This window comes from Anastrepha obliqua, chromosome 3, assembly GCF_027943255.1.
Source record: "Anastrepha obliqua isolate idAnaObli1 chromosome 3, idAnaObli1_1.0, whole genome shotgun sequence".
Lineage (NCBI taxonomy): Eukaryota > Metazoa > Arthropoda > Insecta > Diptera > Tephritidae > Anastrepha > Anastrepha obliqua.
The window spans coordinates 14,059,280-14,079,331 of record NC_072894.1 but is presented as its reverse complement, the minus strand read 5'-3'; the positions used below and the strand labels follow the sequence as shown (position 1 = coordinate 14,079,331).

Below are 20,052 nucleotides of genomic sequence, written 5' to 3'. Positions count from 1 at the left end.
AAACATTGTAAAATAATATTTTATGTTAATACAAATTGGCTGCAGAAAATCACACATACAAACATACATATGTATATGAAATAGTTTAAGATTTAGTAGCAGAATGAAGAAATTTACAATAAAGGATATGTAATAAACCGAACATACATACAAACAGACTAAAGTATCAAATAATAAAAAAATTAAATAAAAAAAAAAAATTGGTTGAAATAAAAATATGTGAAAACTAGCAAAACGTTTATTTCTAATTAAAATTGTCCAACAGTGGTCACTCAGCATGTCAACAAAGACTAATAAAGGGTTTTCCAATAAGAGGTGTTATTTTGATATTAAACATTTGATTTCGTTGCTTGTGTGGCACGTAGCGCCGTCTTGTTGAAAATAAACGTTGCCCAGATCAATACCATCCAGTTCCGGCCATAAAAAATTGTTAATCATCTCTCGATAGCGCAATCCATTCACCGTACCTGTTGCTCCAGCTTCATTTTCGAAAAGGTAAGGTCTAATGACCCCGCCGGACCATAAACCGCACCAAACAGTCACACGTTGAGGATAGAGAGGCCTTTCAACAATAACTCTTGGATTTTCTTAGCCCCAGATTCGACAATTTTGCTTGTTGACGAAGCCACCTAGGTGGAAATGGGCCTGATCACTCAAGATGATTTTTCGATGGAATCCCGGATCATTTTCATGCATTTCAACGACCCAATCAGCAAAGACACGACGTTGTTGATGATCGGCCGGCTTGAGTTCTTGTGTTAACTGGACTTTATAAGCCTTAAGACCCAAATTTTTATGCAAAATATGGTGTAATGACGTTTATGGAATGCCGAATTCCAAAGAACGACGTGGAATGGGCAAAGGAAGAACAACCGGTTACAGCCAACTGGTGCTGTTGATGTAGTAGAGGTGAGAAACGGAATCTAGGCTGGAGAACAGCTCAGGATATCCCCGAACCTCAAGCGCCTAGCGGCCAGACCCGGATATTTGCCAAGAAAGTGTTCAACAGCTTCTTTTCTGTATCTTTCGAGTCCAAGCTTCTCCGCATGACTTCCGATCACCCAGTGATCGGTGACCACGGCTATGAGTTTGAAAATTGAGTGGTGTGGGATTCCCAGCACTTTAAGCGTCCTGCTTCTGTCGTACTGAGGCCAAAATGTTTTTGAAATAACACTGAGTTAGAACTCTATCAGTCTTAGGCTTTTTTAAGAAAGAAATGGTGCGGTTTTCCTTAAGGGGTTAGGGGTAGTCAGAATTTTCAAAAAATCGATTTTTTGTTTTTTGCATTTTCTTAAAGTATAATGTTTTAAAAATATTGTGTAAAAATTTGAAGTGAATCCGACAAATACTTTTCAAGTTATTCAACAATTAACAAAGGGCGCTCGGCCGCTCCGGAGCCGATAGCAAAACTTTAAATGCGTTTTTCTCAAAACTATGTTTTTCAAACTGGTGAACACTGTAACTTAAAAACCGCTACGTAGAGTTCAATAAAATTTATACAGCTTTTGAAAAACATAAAAAACTTGTGCCTGATCGAAGGATTTTTTTTTCCAAAAATTTCGATTTTTTTTTAACAATTAACTGTTGGTTTTTTTTCTAAAATCTGGAAAAAATTTTCTGAGGCCGCCATTTTGTTCATTTTGAAAAAAAAAAGCTTCGATCCGGCTCGAGATTATCTATCAATAAAAATAATTTTTCTCATCCGATTGGTTTTAGATGAATCTGCAAGGACTTGTGATGTTCACCGCAAGGGACTTCTGGAGAAACGGGCTTCACACAAACAGCGATAACTTTTGCAATTATTAATTTTTTTTTTGAAATTTTGGTGAAGTCAAGTTAAAACATGATGTTTTTATGCTATGTTTTTATTTTTGTTAAATAAATTAATTAAGTAGCAAAAAAAAATTCGTGAAAATCATCATTTTTTCGGGCCTCTGACTACCCCTAACCCCTTAAACAACGGTCAAGGGGACACCGATGTCTGAGAAGGGGACAACTGAAACCGCTTCTGTCGATCCCTTCCTGGCGGGTGGGATACGGTACACTAGACAGGGCTAGTTTACTGGGGTGGCAGCCCTTGGTCGGAAAAAACCCGAGTCATTCCGGTAACGTAGAACCGGCTGCCATGGGAATGTATTTGATGGCCTATGCTCCACGGTAAACGACTACCTCGCCAGCCTTTCTCGCTTCTTCACTGCGAGGAATTTACAACTCTCCCCTACATCCACGGCGACCCTTTTCACCACCTGGACAAAGGAGGTCAAGCTACAACTAAAGGTGAAAGTCGATGATACACATATTCCGACGGTTAACAACCCCAAAATTGTGGGAGTTACCGTTGACTGCTTACTCTCCTCAGCGCATACAACCGCTATTGTAACTAAAGTACAGAATCGCAACAAGGTTCTCAAGTCACTCGCCGGCAGCACTTGGGGCAAAGACAAGGGAATGTTGCAATAGACCGACCGGTTCTAAACTATGCAGCGCCTGTCTGGTCGCCTGGAACCAGTGATTCGCAGTGGACGAAGCTTCAGACCTGCTAAAACACTGCTTTAAGGACCGTGACAGGATGCCTTCTGATGTCACCTATAAAACATCTGCATAATGAGGCTCAAATGCTGCCTGTTAAGGAGCATAACAAACTGCTCAGTAAGCAGTTTCTGCTAGGGTGTTACCGCAGGCCTCACCCATGCAGACACTTGCTCGAGCCTGAGCCACCTCCCAGGCACATCAGGAGGCATTTCCTCAACTACGCGGACGAGGTCTCAGACAAAACAAACAGACAGTTACTGGATCAGACAGTGTACAGACAGGCCATAAACGACATTCATCACGTTCTTAACCTTCCGACCCTCGAATGCCGTCATCGGAGTCCAACCACCACCCATTGCAGACGAAGAGCTCCAAATTCCACGAAAGTCCCGCGTAACCTTGGCACAATTATGTTTTGGATACTGTAGCAGATTAAACTCCTACCGATCCGGAATTGACCCCGACATATCAAACATATGTCCGGCATGTGAAGGCACCCCGCACGACACTAACCACCTTTTCACATGCTCCACGAAACCCACTCATTTAACACCCCTCTCCCTATGGAACCAAACTGTCGAAACAGCATGTTTCCTGGGCCTACCCCTAGATGGGCTAGACGAAGACGACCGGTGAATTACAGACGACGAAGACGACCGGTGAATGACAGGGAAAAGTTACTGCTTCAACAGCATCAGTCTTGTTCTTGACCTACGTTATGATAGCTGATGATTGGTCTAACTTTTCTGCGAGAACTGCTATTGGAAAAAACTTGTTTGCTATTTCACATACTTACCCGGTTCCATATTTATGTTGTAAAAGAAAATAGAAAACTTGTTTAGATTTTGGTAAATTTCAATTCGATTTATTATTACTCAACTTTTTGTTTAAATAGAAATAACAAAATTGACCAATTCAGCTCAACAATTTAGGTTGGGTAATGTGTTGTCATTTGGTTTGTTGTTTTTTATTCAATTGTATTTTGCCTACCGAACATTTCTTAGTCTAAATGACCCAATTTAGTGGCATTAGTTTTTATTTTTGCCTATCATTCAAGTAAGTAAGTATGTACTTCGGAACTTCTAGAAAAATATATTATTACCTAAGTAGCATTTTGTGCTCCTCTAAAACGAATTGTTAAAAATGCAGTGAAACCTACAAAATTATTCGTGTAACATTACGAGTACTGCGCAACATTTTTATTGTGTCATGTTTTGGCGTCTGCACCAATAAATACCTATATTCTTAACAACACGAGGGCGGTTTGACGTGAAACAACGTGCCTATAAGTATGCAATATGTACTCGTATTTGAGATGCGAATACATTCCGAAAGTGGCAATAATTCATGCGAGTCCTTCAGTTGGTTACGGTATATTTTTGGACACGTTCTTCACCTCAAACATTAACGCGCCTCTTTTTCAGCATTGCTTTGCCCGTTGAATCGAACAAGTGCTCTCAGTAATCTAATCTTTTATGTTGTAATTTCTTTATTTTAATTTAATTATTAGCAAAAATTTTAAGCTTAGCACTACTAGCAATAAATGTAACTACGCATACTGCGCTCATATTTATCAGTTATACTACGTGGCTAAATTATTGTACAGTGTCTTTTCAAAATGCTCAAATACATACATATCTGCATATGTACCTAAGGCTTGGACTTTCGCAAGCGCTTGCCAATACTGCCTGTTTCGTAATAAGTGTGTATGTATGTATGTATATAGCAATTATGCAACCAATTTAGCTGGATATGCAAGGTTTTCGATAAAGTGGCAAGCACTATTTCAATACTTCATTATGCTACATTTACATATGTAGATACATATAAAAGTTATTTGAAGGCTACAATTTTTGTTCACTTTCTGGCCAATGTAGCACTTCAAGTTCATCAATGCAAAGAGTGCCGTAAATACTGCGAAACTTATTAAATTTCCACTATTAATCCACTACTCATTGCGAACAATTTTATTGTGTCATTCTCTAACTTATTTACTTTAATTTTCTACTTAGAGCTTTTTGGTTTTTGGTTTTTAGCTTTTACTTTTGTATATGTACGTATGTTTGTTCATATGTATGATTTGTCAGTGTATGTATGTGTGCATGCATGCATGTATGTGGGCGTGTATATGGCTGTAGATTTGTGTACATAAATGTGTGTGCTTCGTTGTTGCTCTGAGGAGTGCGTGCGTGGCTGCTTTGTGAAACACCTAAAATGCTGCTACTGCTGTCGTTGCTGTTGCTGTCCATGGTGAAGGACCTAATTATTTTCAGGTGCCGTTTTCTTGTACCAAATTAAAATACGATGACGCACTATAATTGAATAACTCAAAGTCATACCTGGCGGGAAGAGAAATGCGTGAGAATTAGAAGAAAATTAAATTAATATAATTGTTTGAATGCTTAATTGTTGCATTTACTTGTATGAGAATACGTTATTAGGTGTGTTAGAAACTCTATTATTTTCTTACAAATAGATGTAATAATAAATTAACATAGTAACTGCATTCACATTTATTTATAGATATTATTATTAGAAAGGTATTTTTAAGTATTCTTTAAGTAGACGAACTGAATATAATTTTTGTTTTTCGGAAAAAATGAGGCGGTAGGAGGATGAGCCTTGACGTTTAACACATCTTTATTGAAGCGGAATGGAGGAAAGCCTTGTGATTAAAGTCCTTTTCTTAGAAGTAGTTTCTCAAAACTGACGATCTTATTCGTATTCGAACTTAAATATCATCTACTTGCACCTGTGTTCACAATAACAGCAGGTCGGCACATTACAAAGTTTTGACTAATTATTTAATGGTTTTTAATATAAAAGTAGTTTATACTACAAAAAACCATATAACTCAAAGTTTCAAACTTTGTACAAAATTTTGAAAAAACTCAATAATTTTTTTACGAAAATCTCAAATTTTTTTCCGGAATTTTTACAAAAATTCTGGTTACATAGTTTTGTAGCCCGTTGAATTTTGAAATACTTAGTCGAAGATAATTCAAAAATTGCGTTGATTTTTAATATTTTTTTTTTTGTTATTCGTGGACGTTCAGAATCGAACTGAAGTTTAGAATAGAAACTCCAAGAAAAGAAAACTCCAAGAGTGAACGCTATACTGGTACGCAGATGGCTCGAAGACCCCAGATGGCATAGGCGCTGGAGTTTACGACCCCAGAACCAAGTGATCTGTGCCGATGGGTAGTTTTCCGAGCATCTTCCAAGCGCAGATGTATGCCGTCTGTCTATATGCAGAGATAAGCTTAGACAAGAATGTCCGGAATGAGCGAGTTGCCATTCTGAGTGACAGTCAAGCCCACGACAGTCAAGTCACAGTCACAGGATGATAGAGTCCTGTGGGATTAAACCACTAACTGGTTTTCGACTGTATCGAGAAACTGAATCTACTAGGAATGCACAATTGCATCCGGCTAATTTTGGTCCCAGGACACAGGATATAACTGGGCACGAAATAGCGAACGCATTGGCGAGAGAGCCTGTGGTGGTTCGCCTCTAATAGAGCCCCAACTATGAGATAACACACCATCAAGGAGAAGCTCAGGAGTGAAGAGGTGGCGCTAAGAGAGGTTGGCTGACATCAAACTATGGAGCTACGCCAGGCGAAATCCTTACGGAGAGGGTGCAACCAAAAGAGGTTTCAAAAACTCTTAACCCTCCCCAAGGATAATCTGAGAATGCTCACAGGCATCCTCATATAGCAGTGCAGACCGCGAAGTCATCTGCACATGATCGGGATTTGATCTACGGACTCTTGCCGTTTCTGCGACTAATTTCACTAGACTCCAATGAACCTTCTCCTGGAATGCAGCGCTCTAGCGCGGAGAAGATTGATACATCTCGGACAACTTCTTCTTCTTACTTGGCGCGATAACCGCTTACGCGATTTTGGCCGAGTTTAATAAAGTTTCTCGTGCTAACCGGCGCCAGTTGGGCACACCAAGTGAAGCCAAGTCCTTCTCCACCTGATCTTTCCAACGCATAGGAGACCTTCCTCTTCCTCTGCTACCACCAGCTGGTACCGCATCGAATACTTTCAGAGCCGGAGCGTTTGTATCCATTCGGACGACAGGACCCAGCCAACGTAGCCGCTAGACCTTTATTCGCTGCGCTATGTCGTCGTAAATCTCATACAGCCCATCGTTCCATCGCCTGCAGTATTCGTTGTTGCCAACGTGCAAAGGTCCAAAAAGGTTTTGCGCAGAATATTTCTCTCAAACACTCCTCGGCCAACTGCAGCCAGAAAAAAGGCACATACGCTCAATCCAAACCAGTTTCATTCTAAGTGTAATAAGAGAACTGGGTCTGGGTGAGGTACTGTGATGAGTAGAGGGCATAAAAGTCCATGTGATCGAAGTGCAAACCTCTTATAGAATCTATCTATCTACCTACGCGTGTTATGCATTTGCTTGGATATAACGAATGCTCGAATGCTTTTATATGGAGAATGTAATAAGAATGGCGGCCAAAAAAATATTGTCAAAAATCAATGCCATTTTTGAACCTCTTCAAAATTACCCAAAATTATCCAGATATGCTATTGACGCGCCTTACGCAGTGGCGATCTACTCTGCAGCTACTACTGCAGCGGAACTTTTACACTGGAAGGTTTGTCATTGCCAGCCGAGGGACGACCGCTATTAGGTACAACTTTTTTTATCATTCCGGTGTTTCATCCACGGAGATTCGAACCTATGCACTTCCGCATGGTAGTCACGCACCAACCTATTCGGCTACATCGGCCGCCTTTTTGCAAATTTTGCATACCGCACGATTACCTCGGGAAAAGTATTGGTACGAATGGTGTGAATGAAAAGGTAGTTCCATTTTCTGAAATCCATTGTTTCATTTTTATTTTTAAATTTAGAAAAGGGCTATAAATGTGGCAACACGACATCATTTCAAATTTCTATTATTTTCAAAAGGTATGCAATGTCTTCGGGTATTTTCGTTAAGCTCATTTCACACAAAATATTATTAAATTCTGCGACTCTTCAACTACTACTAAGCTCTGCTCCTACTTTACAACTTTGTTCGTCCTATCACTGTTTTCTTTTTTCTTTATTTCTTTATGTATTTGCAACGCATACTCACTTGTAGTATTGATACAGTTCGTGCATTTCTTTGGGTGTCAACTTTGAGTAGAAAGATTGCAGCAACTCCTGCGTGTTCTTGCCCTTGCCCGCATTTCGCCACTCTGGCGCTATGACGCGCGTTAAGCCAGTCTTGTGTATGAGATATAATTGATCTTCGTCGAGGGTGTCGAATTTCATGACCACATCGAAATTAATGACACACGGCGTGCAGAACATCGTCGACGAGACGAAATGCATATCCATTTGGACATTGCCGTGCTTGATCTGATCCAGCAGCCAGCGCACGAACTCCGGGAATGTTGGATATTTCGGCGAATTCATATCCAAACTCTGCGAAGTGAAGGTAAATAATTGCAAAAAGAACAAAAAAAAAAAAATGTCAATTATTAATATATGAACAATAATGCGTGTGTTTATAATTAGAATTATATACATAAATATGTATTTATGTTGTTGGTTTTCAACAGTTTAAGGGGTCCCGGTGGTCTCGAGCTCGAAAATGTAGGGTATTTTCAAGTTTTTTTTTTTTTTAACAATAAAAAATGAAAAACGTTATTTATTTTATTTAACTTCTTTTACATACAAAAATGAAAACAATTTTTTTTTAAATTTAAATAATTTAAAAATGCGCTGAGGTTGACCCTCTACAGCTCGAAGATTTAAGGTATTTTCAGGAATTTTTTTCCATAAAAAAAATGAAAAATGATATTTAAATTTTTTGGGCTTTATTTAACTTCGTTTACGTACAAAAATGAAAACAAATTATTTTTTTTTAATTTTAATAATTGAAAAAATAAAAAAATGTTTTTTAGTTTTAATAATTTAAAAAATGGCGCTGAAGTTGGCCCTCTAGAGCTCGAAAATTTAGGGTATTTTCAGGAATTTTTTTTACAATAAAAAAATGAAAAACGATATTTATTTTATTTAGCTTCTTTTACATACAAAAATGAAAACAATTTTTTTTTAAATTTAAATAATTTAAAAAATGGCGCTGAAGTTGACCCTCTACAGCTCGAAGATTTAAGGTATTTTCAGGAACTTTTTTTCCATAAAAAAAATTAAAAATGATATTTAAATTTTTTGGGCTTTATTTAACTTCGTTTACATACAAAAATGAAAACAATTTTTTTTTTTAATTTTAATAATTGAATAAACAAAAAAATGCTTTTTAGTTTTAATAATTTAAAAAATGGCGCTGAAATTGGCCCTCTAGAGCTCGAAAATTTAGGGTATTTTCAGGAATTTTTTTTACAATAAAAAAATGAAAAACGATATTTATTTTATTTAGCTTTTTTTACATACAAAAATGAAAACAAAATTGTTTTTTTTTTAAGTTTAATAATTTAAAAAATGGCGCTGAAATTGACCCTGCCGACGGAACTGGACGGTGTGGTCATTTTGGGTCTTCTATTTATCCGAAATACAAAAACTTTAAAAAGTTATTAATCAGTATGACTGTAGCTATGTCCCGCTACTAGAATAAAAAAAAAAATAAAAAAAAGAAGTTCGACAAATGAATTTGACATTCTAAAAATCGGGTTATTTTTTTCAGTTTTTTAATAAAAAAATATGAAATAATTGAAATAATAATATGATTCTAGTACGGCCGATAGCCATTGATGTTGTGAACAACATATTAAAATTTCAGACTATTAAGTTGAATAGTTTTTTTTTTTTTTGACAACACCAGATCGAAAAAAGTAGTATTGAGATAACTGAGTTTAGACGAATCTGACTCTACCTGCTAAAACCGCTGTAGAATCGAAAATACTGTGAATATCCTTCCAAAAATTTGACAGTATGTTCTTAAAAGCCTATACTTTCGAAAAATCAAAAAAAATATATTGATTGTTTGAAAAGTCTAGATCACCGGGACCCCTTAACAAACGGGTCAAGAGTAGTTCATGCAACCGAGTGCAAGCATAAATATTATATAAAATATAAATAAATATGTACATATGTGTTTGAACATAAACATGTGTTTGGCACACTTTTTACCAACGTGCGCGTGTCTGCTACTCACTTTGCTGCGGTATTTGCGCACAATACGCCGCCCCAGTTTGTCGTGATAGGAGTGCGGTATGGCAAATACCAGCTTATCACGATATGCACTCAAAAGCCTCTCGAATGGATGACGCGCTATCATGAATGTAGTGGAATCATTTTGTGCTTCTCGCAGCTGTAAACAACAAAAACACAACAGCAAAAACACAAAGACGTTAATGAAGCAAGTATCATACAATATTTGTATGTATGTATGTATGTATGTATGTATGTGGGCATGTAAATTGTTGTCACAAGTAATTTATTATAAAATATCGTCATTTAGCTGATGGGCTGCCGATTACTTTGTGTACAAAAAGGATACAGCGGAATAAAAGAAAGTGACTTCAAGTGCCTTAAATGGCGTAAAAATAGCAAGCTTTTTTTGCGGTATCGAGAATGCTAGGAGAATTAATCGCTCTTCGTTCTGCTCATTGAATAATAGCAATCAGCAATTAGGAAACAGTTAACGCCTTAACAAAAATTATGCGCCTAATTACTGCAAGTGATTTATTAAAATAATTCATGCGTCATGCGAACCGCGCCCCTCCAGCCGGTTGGAGGATGGTTTATTATTATAAAAGCTACGAAAACCGGCCTAATAAAATAGTTTGTGCTTATAAATACCTACGCAAGCGGCCGACGTAGCCGAATGGGTTGGTGCGTGACTATCATACGGGAGTGCGTAGGCTCGCATCTGCGTGCATGAAAAATTAAAGTGACAGAAAAAGTTTTTTTGAAGTGAAAACTTCTTTAGAATCGTTGGGAGTGATTTGGGAAAAAGTGAAACGAAAAAAGCGACCAACTTGGCTACGAAGCGTTATATTATATGTTGATATAAACGTAGCGACGAACTAAATAACTTTTAGGCCAGCGCCGACAGCATGGCGCGGTAGCCGAGCGACTAGCAATGTGAGCTTCCGATCCAAAATCCTTGGTTCGAATCACAAGAAAAAAATTTTTTTTAAACAGATATTTTATTTTATGATATGTTTATGAGGAGCTTTTTTTCATGGCAGAAATACACTCGGTGTTTTGCCATTGCCTGCTGAGGGGTGAGCGCTATTAGAAAAATAGTTTTCCTTAATTTTGGTGTTTTCACCGAGATTCGAACTGACGTTCTCTCTGTGAATTCTGAATAGTGGTCACGCACCAACCCATTCGGCTACGGCGTTTGTTTAATTTTACTGATGCAAAAATGAGGGAAAATATTTGAATAAAGTTTGCTTACTGTTTACACATTTTCCAAAGGTGACGGAGAACCAAAAAAAAAGTCGATTTTCAAACAAATACGAGTGCATATGTGTAATTGTGTTAGAGTTTCGGTCACGCCCCAGCAAAACCTGCGTGCATATGTGTTTGTAACATTCAAAAAAATGTAATTGTGTTAGAGTTTCGGTCACGCAGGTTTTGCTGGGGACGCTCATAATAGCAACCGCGTGTGTATTTTTATATTCGTAAATATTTTCATTTTTAAATATTTACCGCAATTATGTCGAAAAATAATGCAAAAAGGTGTCGTGAATATCGACAGAAAAAAAAATCAATAAATAGCATCACGGAATTCATTCACGAAAATTTAATAAAGTATACACTAGAAGTATCGCGGATACTTAGAAAAGATTACAATAAAGTTCCAATGATTTTAAGTGGCGATTTTAACGTAAATTTTGCATTGGACACAGCGGTTCCTTTAATTGACGTTCTCAATACAACATTCAATTTAAAAATGTGTAACAATCGCACTGAATCGACAACACGATCAAAAACAACCATTGACGCGGTATTTCAAAGATATGTTGACAACATCGAAACCAAAGCATTTGTATCATATTTTAGCTATCATAAGCCACTCGTATCATTTGTTGAAATTGAAAACATTGAGGATGAATAATAATAAAATGAAGAAAATAAAATATGAACTTTATAGCAATATTATAATGAACCTATAATTATCCCGCCCCTAATGCTGCTTTCGTCTCATTCTCTCTCAGTTTGTCTTACGGAAGGTTTCACTTCTATCCCGTCTAACCGTTAGACTGGTATTTTTTTTCTAATAGCGGTGGCCCCTCGGCAGGCAATGGCAAACCTCCGATGGTAGTTTAGCCATGAAAAAGCTCTGCTGCAGTAGTAGCTGCAAAGTAGATCGCTACTGCGTAAGGCGATTTGTTTTGAAACCTTTGTATTTGCAACATATTGCTTTAATATAATATGGTGTAATTTTGAAGAGGTTCAAAATTCGCATTGATTTTTGATAATATTTTTTTGCAGCCATTCTTATTTCATTCTCCATATAAAAACCATATAAAATCCATATAAAAGCATCTAAACTTTCGTTACATAGAGGGAAATGCATAACACGATTTGATAGATACGAGGGGTGCCTTTTATATGTCGGGATTAGAGAACAAAAACAAATTTTAATAATCGAAAATCACTTTATTGTTTTTCAAAATATTCTCCATGAAGATCTATACACTTTTGCATGCGTTTGAACCAATTGTCGAAGCACTTTTGCCACTCTGAATGAGGTACCTCCAAAACATGCATTCTGAATGCCGCAACCGCTTCTTCAGGTGTCGAAAAACGTTGACCTCTCAGTTTGTTTTTTACGTACGGGAATAAAAAGAAGTCATTCGGTGCCAAGTCAGGACTATACGGCGGATGACCCATTAATTCGATGTTTTGGATGCTCAAAAATGCAGTTGTTTGAGCCGATGTGTGAGAGCTCGCATTGTCCTGGTGAAGAGTGATCCGTCTTTGGCGATTGGTTTTCCTAATTTCTTGGAAGACAACTGGCAAACAAATGGTTGTGTACCACTCAGAATTTACTGTTTTGCGTTGTTCTAGTGGTGCGGTTGCGACATGTCCAGTTTTTCCGAAAAAACAGGCGACCATTTGCTTGGAAGTGCTTCGTGCGCGAACAACTTTTGTTGGATTTGGCTCATCTTGAAACACCCATACAGTCGACTGCTGTTCACTTTCGGGCTCATATGCGTAAATCCATGATTCATCACCTGTCACGATGTCATAGACGTGTTTCGAAGCCCCGCGATCGTATTTTTTGAGCATTTTCTTCGACCAATCGACACGAGCCTTTTTTTGAGCGATTGACAAATTGTGTGGAATCCAACGCGAACAAATTTTTTTGACAGTCAAATGATTATGCAATATTGAATGTATGCTGGTCCCACTAATGCCTAAGATTGTCTCAATCTCACGATAGGTCACATGACGATCTTGCTATATCAGTTCGCGCACAGCATCAATGGTTTTCGGAACAACAACTGATTTTGGACGACCATCACGAAATTCGTCTTGGGGTGAACTACGACCACGATTGAATTCACCATACCATCGATAAACACTGGTCCTTGATGGAGCTTCATCGCTAAAAAATGAATTAAGTTCATCCATGCAATGTTGCTGAGTTAATCCACGTCGAAAGTTGTATAAAATAATCGCACAAAAATGTTCACGATTTAATTCCATTTTTGGACCGAGATGAATCTTTTAAGTTACTGTAAACAACACAAATAGCGCTGGTATTTCAAAACGTTCTGAGTACGTAAAAGCCAAAAAATGTCAAACTTTGCGATACAGCTGTCAGTCGCCAGAGTGCAACACCAGGGTTGCCAAATCCCGACATATAAAAGGCACCCCTCGTAGATAGATTCTATTCGCACTTCGACCTCACGGTTTTTTGTGCCCTCTACTCACCACAGTACTTCACCCAACCCAGTTTTCTTATTAAACTCAGGATGAAGCTTGGTTGGATTGAGCGTATGTGCATTTTTTCTGGCAATGAAGAAGCTCCTCATAAAAATTATCTGCTGCTTAGAGGTGACGTAAAACTGTGGAACTATTTGTCGAAGAACATCAAGACGCACACCACAAATAAGAGGAGGAGCTCGGCCAAACACCCAAAAAGGGTGTAAGCGCCAATTATATGTATGTATGTATTTATACCTTCGCATGCTATACCTACGTGTATATATGTAATATTAGGGTGGAAGGTGGATCGTACATTTTCTTTTTAATTTTAGCAGATCTGCAGAAAGTTAGCTTTCTATCCAATAAATAAGAGCGCTAAAGTGATTCTGGCACCAATAATTTTTGAAAAAAGAAACGTTAACTACGACCTTTTTTTCACTTTTCATTTCCACTTTTTCCAAAATTATGCACGTACATGCGTGATTCTTCCAAATTACATAGAGCTGCTTTCCATGTAGAGCTATTCTTAATGAGTCGGCTAAGTGGAGCCCCACGAATGTTTTCTAGGTTCCTGGACATGGGATTCCTGAAAATTGCGTCGCATGTGAACTGTCTAAGAGGGTAACTGGTTCTAAATCAGTCAACTCCGGGCATCTCTTTATGCTTGAGCATGCTTGAGGCTCTATATCAGGTCGATCTACATGGCACAAGCAGAGCCATGCACTTGTGAGATAACGAGGTAGGTCTGGCCTATAAATAATGGGCGTAGAACTAGGTCCCTCATTCAGCTAGATCAATCTTCTATTAATACAGAAGTTGGTATGATCACTAGAAAGAATGAGCGCAGAACTAGGCCCCTCGTAAATCCAGATCGGCCTTCTATTAGAGCAGAGGTTAGTATCACCGGGCACTACCTAATGGAAATACGAGGTGTGTGCAAAAAGTATCGCGAATTTTGTGTTTTTTCAAAAATAATTTTTTTATTCAGTAATATCTATTTTGTTCCTTTCAAAGGAATCCCCATGAGTAATTACGCACTTGTGCCAACGTTTTTTCCAATCTTCAAAGCACTTAAAAAATTCATTTTTTTTATCTTGTTCAGCTCCTCCTTCGATGCCGGCTTTATCTCGTCAATCGTAGCGTAGCGTCGTCCTTTCATGGGCCTCTTCAGTTTCGGCAACATGAAAAAGTCACAGGGGCCAGTTTTGGGGAATATGGTGGCTGTGGCATCATTAGAAGTCGCGCACAGGCAACGATGTGTGAGCAGGGCCGTTATCGTGATGCAAGAGCCAATTTTTGTTCTTCCACAAATCCGGGCGTTTCTGGCGGATTGCTTAGCGGAAATTGCGCATAACTTGCAGGTAATATTCCTTATTGACCGTTTTACCCTGTGGCAAGAACTCATGATGCACAACGCCTCTGCAATCGAAGAAAACGGTAAGCAACATTTTTTCATTCGACCGAACTTGGCGCACCTTTTTCGGTCTTGGTGCGTGCGGCAGCTTTCATTGAGATGATTGAGCTTTGGTTTCCACGTTATAACCATAAACCCACGATTCGTCACCAGTTATGACTCTCTGGAGCATATTTGGGTCGTCGCGGATAGACTCCAACATCTCATTAGCAATGTTCATGCGATGCTGCTTTTGGTCGAAATTGAGCAGTTTTGGTACGAATATAGCAGCGACCGGTCTCATGCCCAAATCATTGAAAAAAAAAATGGAATGGCACGAGCCAATCGATATGTCTAGGTCCTCAGCAACTTCTCTAACGGTGATTCGACGATTGGCCAATACCATTTTCTTCACTTCATCAATTTTTTCGTCTGTTGTTGAGTGCTCGGGCGTCCGGCACGCTTTTCGTTGTCGTCGTTCCCATCTTCTCGGCCTCCTGAGAACATTTTGTAACACCGATAAACGTGGCTTTGGTCCAAAGTAGCTTCTCCGTACGACACAGTCAACTTTCGGAATGCATCCGCGCACTTAATTTCGTTTTTCACACAAAATTTGATACAGGTTCTTTGATCCATCTTTTTGAATAGGTAAAAATCGAAGACGAGCCGAAATACGTACAAGCAAAGCAGCTGTCAACAATTAACTGAACATCCAAAATGGCCGAACTCGTCGGCATGAGTGAGAGACATGAGTGCCAACATATCGCCACCAAAAAATCGAAATTCGAATATACGTAACCTGCGAAAATTCAAAATTCGCGATACTTTTGAACACACCTCGTATATGGGAAACGTATGCGGTTTCCTGCAAATGACTGATGTCGCAGCTGCAGGAGCGAGGAGGAGATGAACACTTCAACACTTTCCCTTCTACTGCCCCGCTTTACCAGAACGAGATATCGCTGCCTAAACTCTTACTTTTTTGGATGTCCAGCAGATGCTGAATCCGCAGAAATCGTTTACCGTAGAGACAAAGATCTTTCACTACATTGGGAACTTGAGTCCAAACTAGTGGTAGCTCAATGGACCTCCAGAACTAAGTGGGTCTCCTCTCCACACTTATGGGCAGTGTCAACCACCGAAACTTAACCTAATCTAACCTGCGTGCATACATTTGTACAGACTCTTGTATTCCCTTTTGATTGTTGTTATTGTTTGGATTGATTAATTGAGTATGTAATAACTACTTAATAATTACTTGCTTAATGAATGATTTTTACTAGCCTGCTGAGGTGACTTGTAAGGATATTTAGTATTATTGATTTATTTCGTGATATCAAATGACTTTCAATGATGCGTTGGATGATGAGTTGTGCCGGTTCGAATTGATTTATTGTTTAAAATATTTTTTTTTAATTCGTTAAAAATATAATTGTTATTATTTTTATTTTGTACTTCAGTAAAAAGCAAGTTGCAAATATTTATAAGACTTCAACTTTTTTATAAAGGGTGGTTAAATTTCAAGGGCCGATGTTGAATGTGAACCACACCTAAACGTCAACGACACCGTTGGACTTCTTTCTTTGGGGTCATTTGAAAGAAAAATTGTATGTCGATAAACCAGCAACAACTCAAGAGCTAAAGGATGAGATAATTCGGCACATTAATGGCATAGAACCTCAATTATGTCTCAGCGTCATCGAAAATTTGGACCATCGGATAGAGGTGTGCCGCCAAAGCCGCGGTGGCCATTTGGCCGATATTTTGTTCTATACGTAATTGAGCTATACCAATATTATCATAACAAAGAGAAATGATAAAAATTTTCTAAAAAAAATGTATTTTATTTAAAATCAACACCGGCCCTTGAAACTTAACCACCCTTTATATGAAATTTATTAAGAGCTGGGTAAAATTTCTGGAGTACCTTAAAACTTCATCCTAGGAAGTAATATTTTGTGATTTGTATTATGATGACTGCATTTCATTGCTATGCCATACAAAAAAAAAAAAAATACCAACAAATTTCCTTATACAATCGCTACACCTTAGTGTATGTAAATCATATGCATATAACTTATGATCAAAAAGTACCCGCAATGTTTAATTTAAATGAATCGCGCACGTGGGAACCGGTCCATATTTTTTTCGTATGTTGTGTCTACTGTAAGACACACATCTGCCACTTTTTACCGCCATCGGATCATTAGTGTCTGCCTGGCGTTTGTTTACATCAGACAAATGTGGGCAAACAATTCTTGGATCTTGCATGATGATAACGCGCCATCCCACCGAGCGCAAATTGTGCTGGATTATTTGACCAAACACCAAGTAAATACCATCGTACAAGCACCGTATTCACCTCATATGGCTCCGTGCGACTTCTTTTTGTTTCCCAAGTTGAAGTTACCACTTCGTGGAAGGAGATTTCAGTCGATAGAGGAGATCAAAGAGAATGCGACGAAAGAGTTGAAGGCCATCCCTACGTCAGCCTACGAGAAGTGCATGGAGAACTGGGTTAAACGTTGGCACATGTGTGTTGCTTCAAACGGGTCATATTTTGAAGGAGATAAAATATTATAAATTTGCGGGCAATTTAATTGTTTTGTTTTATTTAAACATTCACCGTACTTTCTGATCATAGGTATACCTATACCTGCAGAACAGTAACACAGGGTTTCATTATTAAAAAAAAAAAAAAAATTGGCGCGTACACTTCTGTTAGGTGTTGGACCGAGCTCCTCCTTCCATTTGCGACGTACGTCTTAATGTTGTTCCACAAATGGAGGGACCTACAGTTTCAAGCCGACTCCGAACGGCAGATATTTTTATGAGGAGCTTTTTCATGGCAGAAATACACTCGGAGGCTTGCCATTGCCTGCCGAGGGGCGACCGCTATTAGAAAAATGTTTTTATTAATTTTGCTTTCACCGAGATTCGAACCAACGATCTCTCTGTGAGTTCCGAATGGTAAACACGCACCAACCCATTCGGCTACGGCGACCATTAAAAAAACAAAATTCTCCATACCCTATCACTCCACCTTAATGTGTGTATATGTATGTATTATACCTGCTCAATAGTAACGCGTGGATAGCGTTCCCTTGCCAAATTCAGGAACACTTCTTTGGTTCGTTGTAAGAAATCCGGCGAATAGCCGGCTAATACATTAAAATTGAACATCCATGATGAGGAGGCGGCTTTGAACACATTGCACCTATTTATGGAAAAAAGTTATATATGCATTTCAAATATCATATAATAATTCATTATAAAATTAACTGACCATATAATGTGATATTTTTTATTGACTAAAAACTCCCAGGCGTTGGGCTTGTGCCAAGTGTCGTTACCTACGAAAGGAGAAAATTGTGAATTTTAGTAAATTATTACTTGCAACTATGCATTTTTGATAAAAGAACTTAAATCGACTTAGTATTGTCTACCTGTGAGGCATTAAATAGCTAGACTTCGATGCAGTATTTAAACCCTTAACCCTTTTGCATACCCGCTCGAAATGCGCGATGTACTCTAAATGCTTCGCGCCCATAATACCTTGCGTCGGCCAGGCATTTACTGTTTATTCTAATGAAAAATAATGTTAGAGGATTACAAAAATTGTTTATTTTCCTCAAACTTTAACAAAAAAAAAACGGTTTATTGTGGATTTTTCCGTTCATGGTGATAAGAGAAAGTCTTTGCTCGCTGATTATTCCGTCGAATGATGCAAAAGGGTTAATCGTTTACAGCTGCTGTTATAAAATTCTGCTTACTAGGTACTTAAATTCACTAAATATTAAGTATTTCTTGATCTCAAAGATAAAACTTTTACAACCTTATACATAATTTTTTTTAAAGGCCTCATATTTATTATTTATTATGTTGCTCAGAGAAAAAAGGAAAATAAATATTTTTTACAAAATTATTATAATTATATTACGGTGTGCAATTAAAAGTCTATAAAGTAATCCATAATTAAGTGAAAAAACCTCGCATCATTCTATAGACAAGCCTATAAGTAAAAGTAAATAACATATTTATACATATTTACCAGCACAAACGGCATGAAGCCCGGATATTTATATCAGGTCAGTCCATAAGTTCGTGCGTATTTTACCCTTAATTTCACTTTTGTACGATTTTTGCATACAAAAAATTATTCGCGGAATATAACGGAACTATTTATATTTTCTTTGATATATTGTGCATTCAACAAGTGATTTTAATCGCGGATTGAAGCAGGTGTTGTTAAAAAATAATATGGAATCTTCGAACGCGTATAAGAGGCATATTTTGTATTTGTTTTTAGAAAAGTGGTAAAAATGCAAGAACTGCTGCTGCAGAAATAAAGACTGTTCACGGAGAGGATACCGTGAGAGTAAGGACTACGCAAAAGTGGTTTTCGAAGTTCCAAAGTGGTAACTGCAACGTGGAGAATGCCCCGCGCGCTGGTTGTCCTGAAGTCTTTAACTCCGACGCCTTGCTCGAACTCGTGGAAGTTGAGCCAAATTTGGCAGTCGATATGATAGCCCAGAGGTTAAATTCATCGCATGGAACAGTTCACAGGCACCTGGTTCAGTTGGGTTAGGTTTTAAAGCTGGGAAAATGGGTTTCGCATAGACTTTCCGTCGCCAACCTTCAACAGAGAGTGAATGTGTGTTCGCAGCTGGTGCAACCGTACCGTTACTGGTGATGAAAAATGGGTCCTTTACAATAATCCTGTTCGCAAACGCCAATGGTTAGATAAAGATGAAACACCAGAACCGACCCCTTGAGATGGTCTTCACCCCACGAAGATTCTCTTGTCTATTTGGTGGGATATGGCCGGTATTGTTTATTATGAACTTCTGGAACCAAACCAAACGATAACTGCTGATTATTATTCCCATCATGAATGAGGCACTTAAGGGGTTAGGTGGGTTTGAAAATTTCAAAAAATCGATTTTTTTTGTCTTATTAAATAGTATAATATGTTTAAAATATTCTCCTAAAATTTCAAATTAATCCGAGTAAAATTCTACGAGAGGCCATGTCAGTGCAGCGTTTCGCAGGTATATGCGTTTATCTCAAAACTCGATTTTTTAAGTCGGTGGACACGATTTCTCGAAAAATTATGAAGCGATTTTGTTCAAATTTTGCACACATCTTTGGAATAACATTATCAAGTTATTGAAGGAAGGATTTTTTTTTTTATTACAACTAATTTTTTCGAGCCAACACATGACGAAAATTTGACCAATAAATGTGTTTTTTTGT

The 20,052-nt window shown here is 38.0% G+C and overlaps 1 protein-coding gene across 3 annotated transcripts in view; it reads right to left on the bottom strand.

Annotated features, from left to right (window-relative positions):
- Positions 1-3,998: 3,998 nt before the first annotated feature.
- Positions 3,999-20,052, bottom strand: part of LOC129241372 (carbohydrate sulfotransferase 9) — a 63,475-nt gene continuing 47,421 nt past the window's right edge. For all 3 annotated transcript variants that reach the window (XM_054877643.1, XM_054877645.1, XM_054877644.1), the window contains 5 exons: positions 18,083-18,149; positions 17,869-18,013; positions 9,670-9,825; positions 7,645-7,976; positions 3,999-4,871 (listed from right to left, as the gene is read on the bottom strand). In XM_054877643.1, the coding sequence (XP_054733618.1) occupies positions 4,802-4,871; positions 7,645-7,976; positions 9,670-9,825; positions 17,869-18,013; positions 18,083-18,149 (770 nt within the window). In that variant the 3' untranslated portion in view covers positions 3,999-4,801. The remainder of the gene's footprint in view (positions 4,872-7,644; positions 7,977-9,669; positions 9,826-17,868; positions 18,014-18,082; positions 18,150-20,052) is intronic.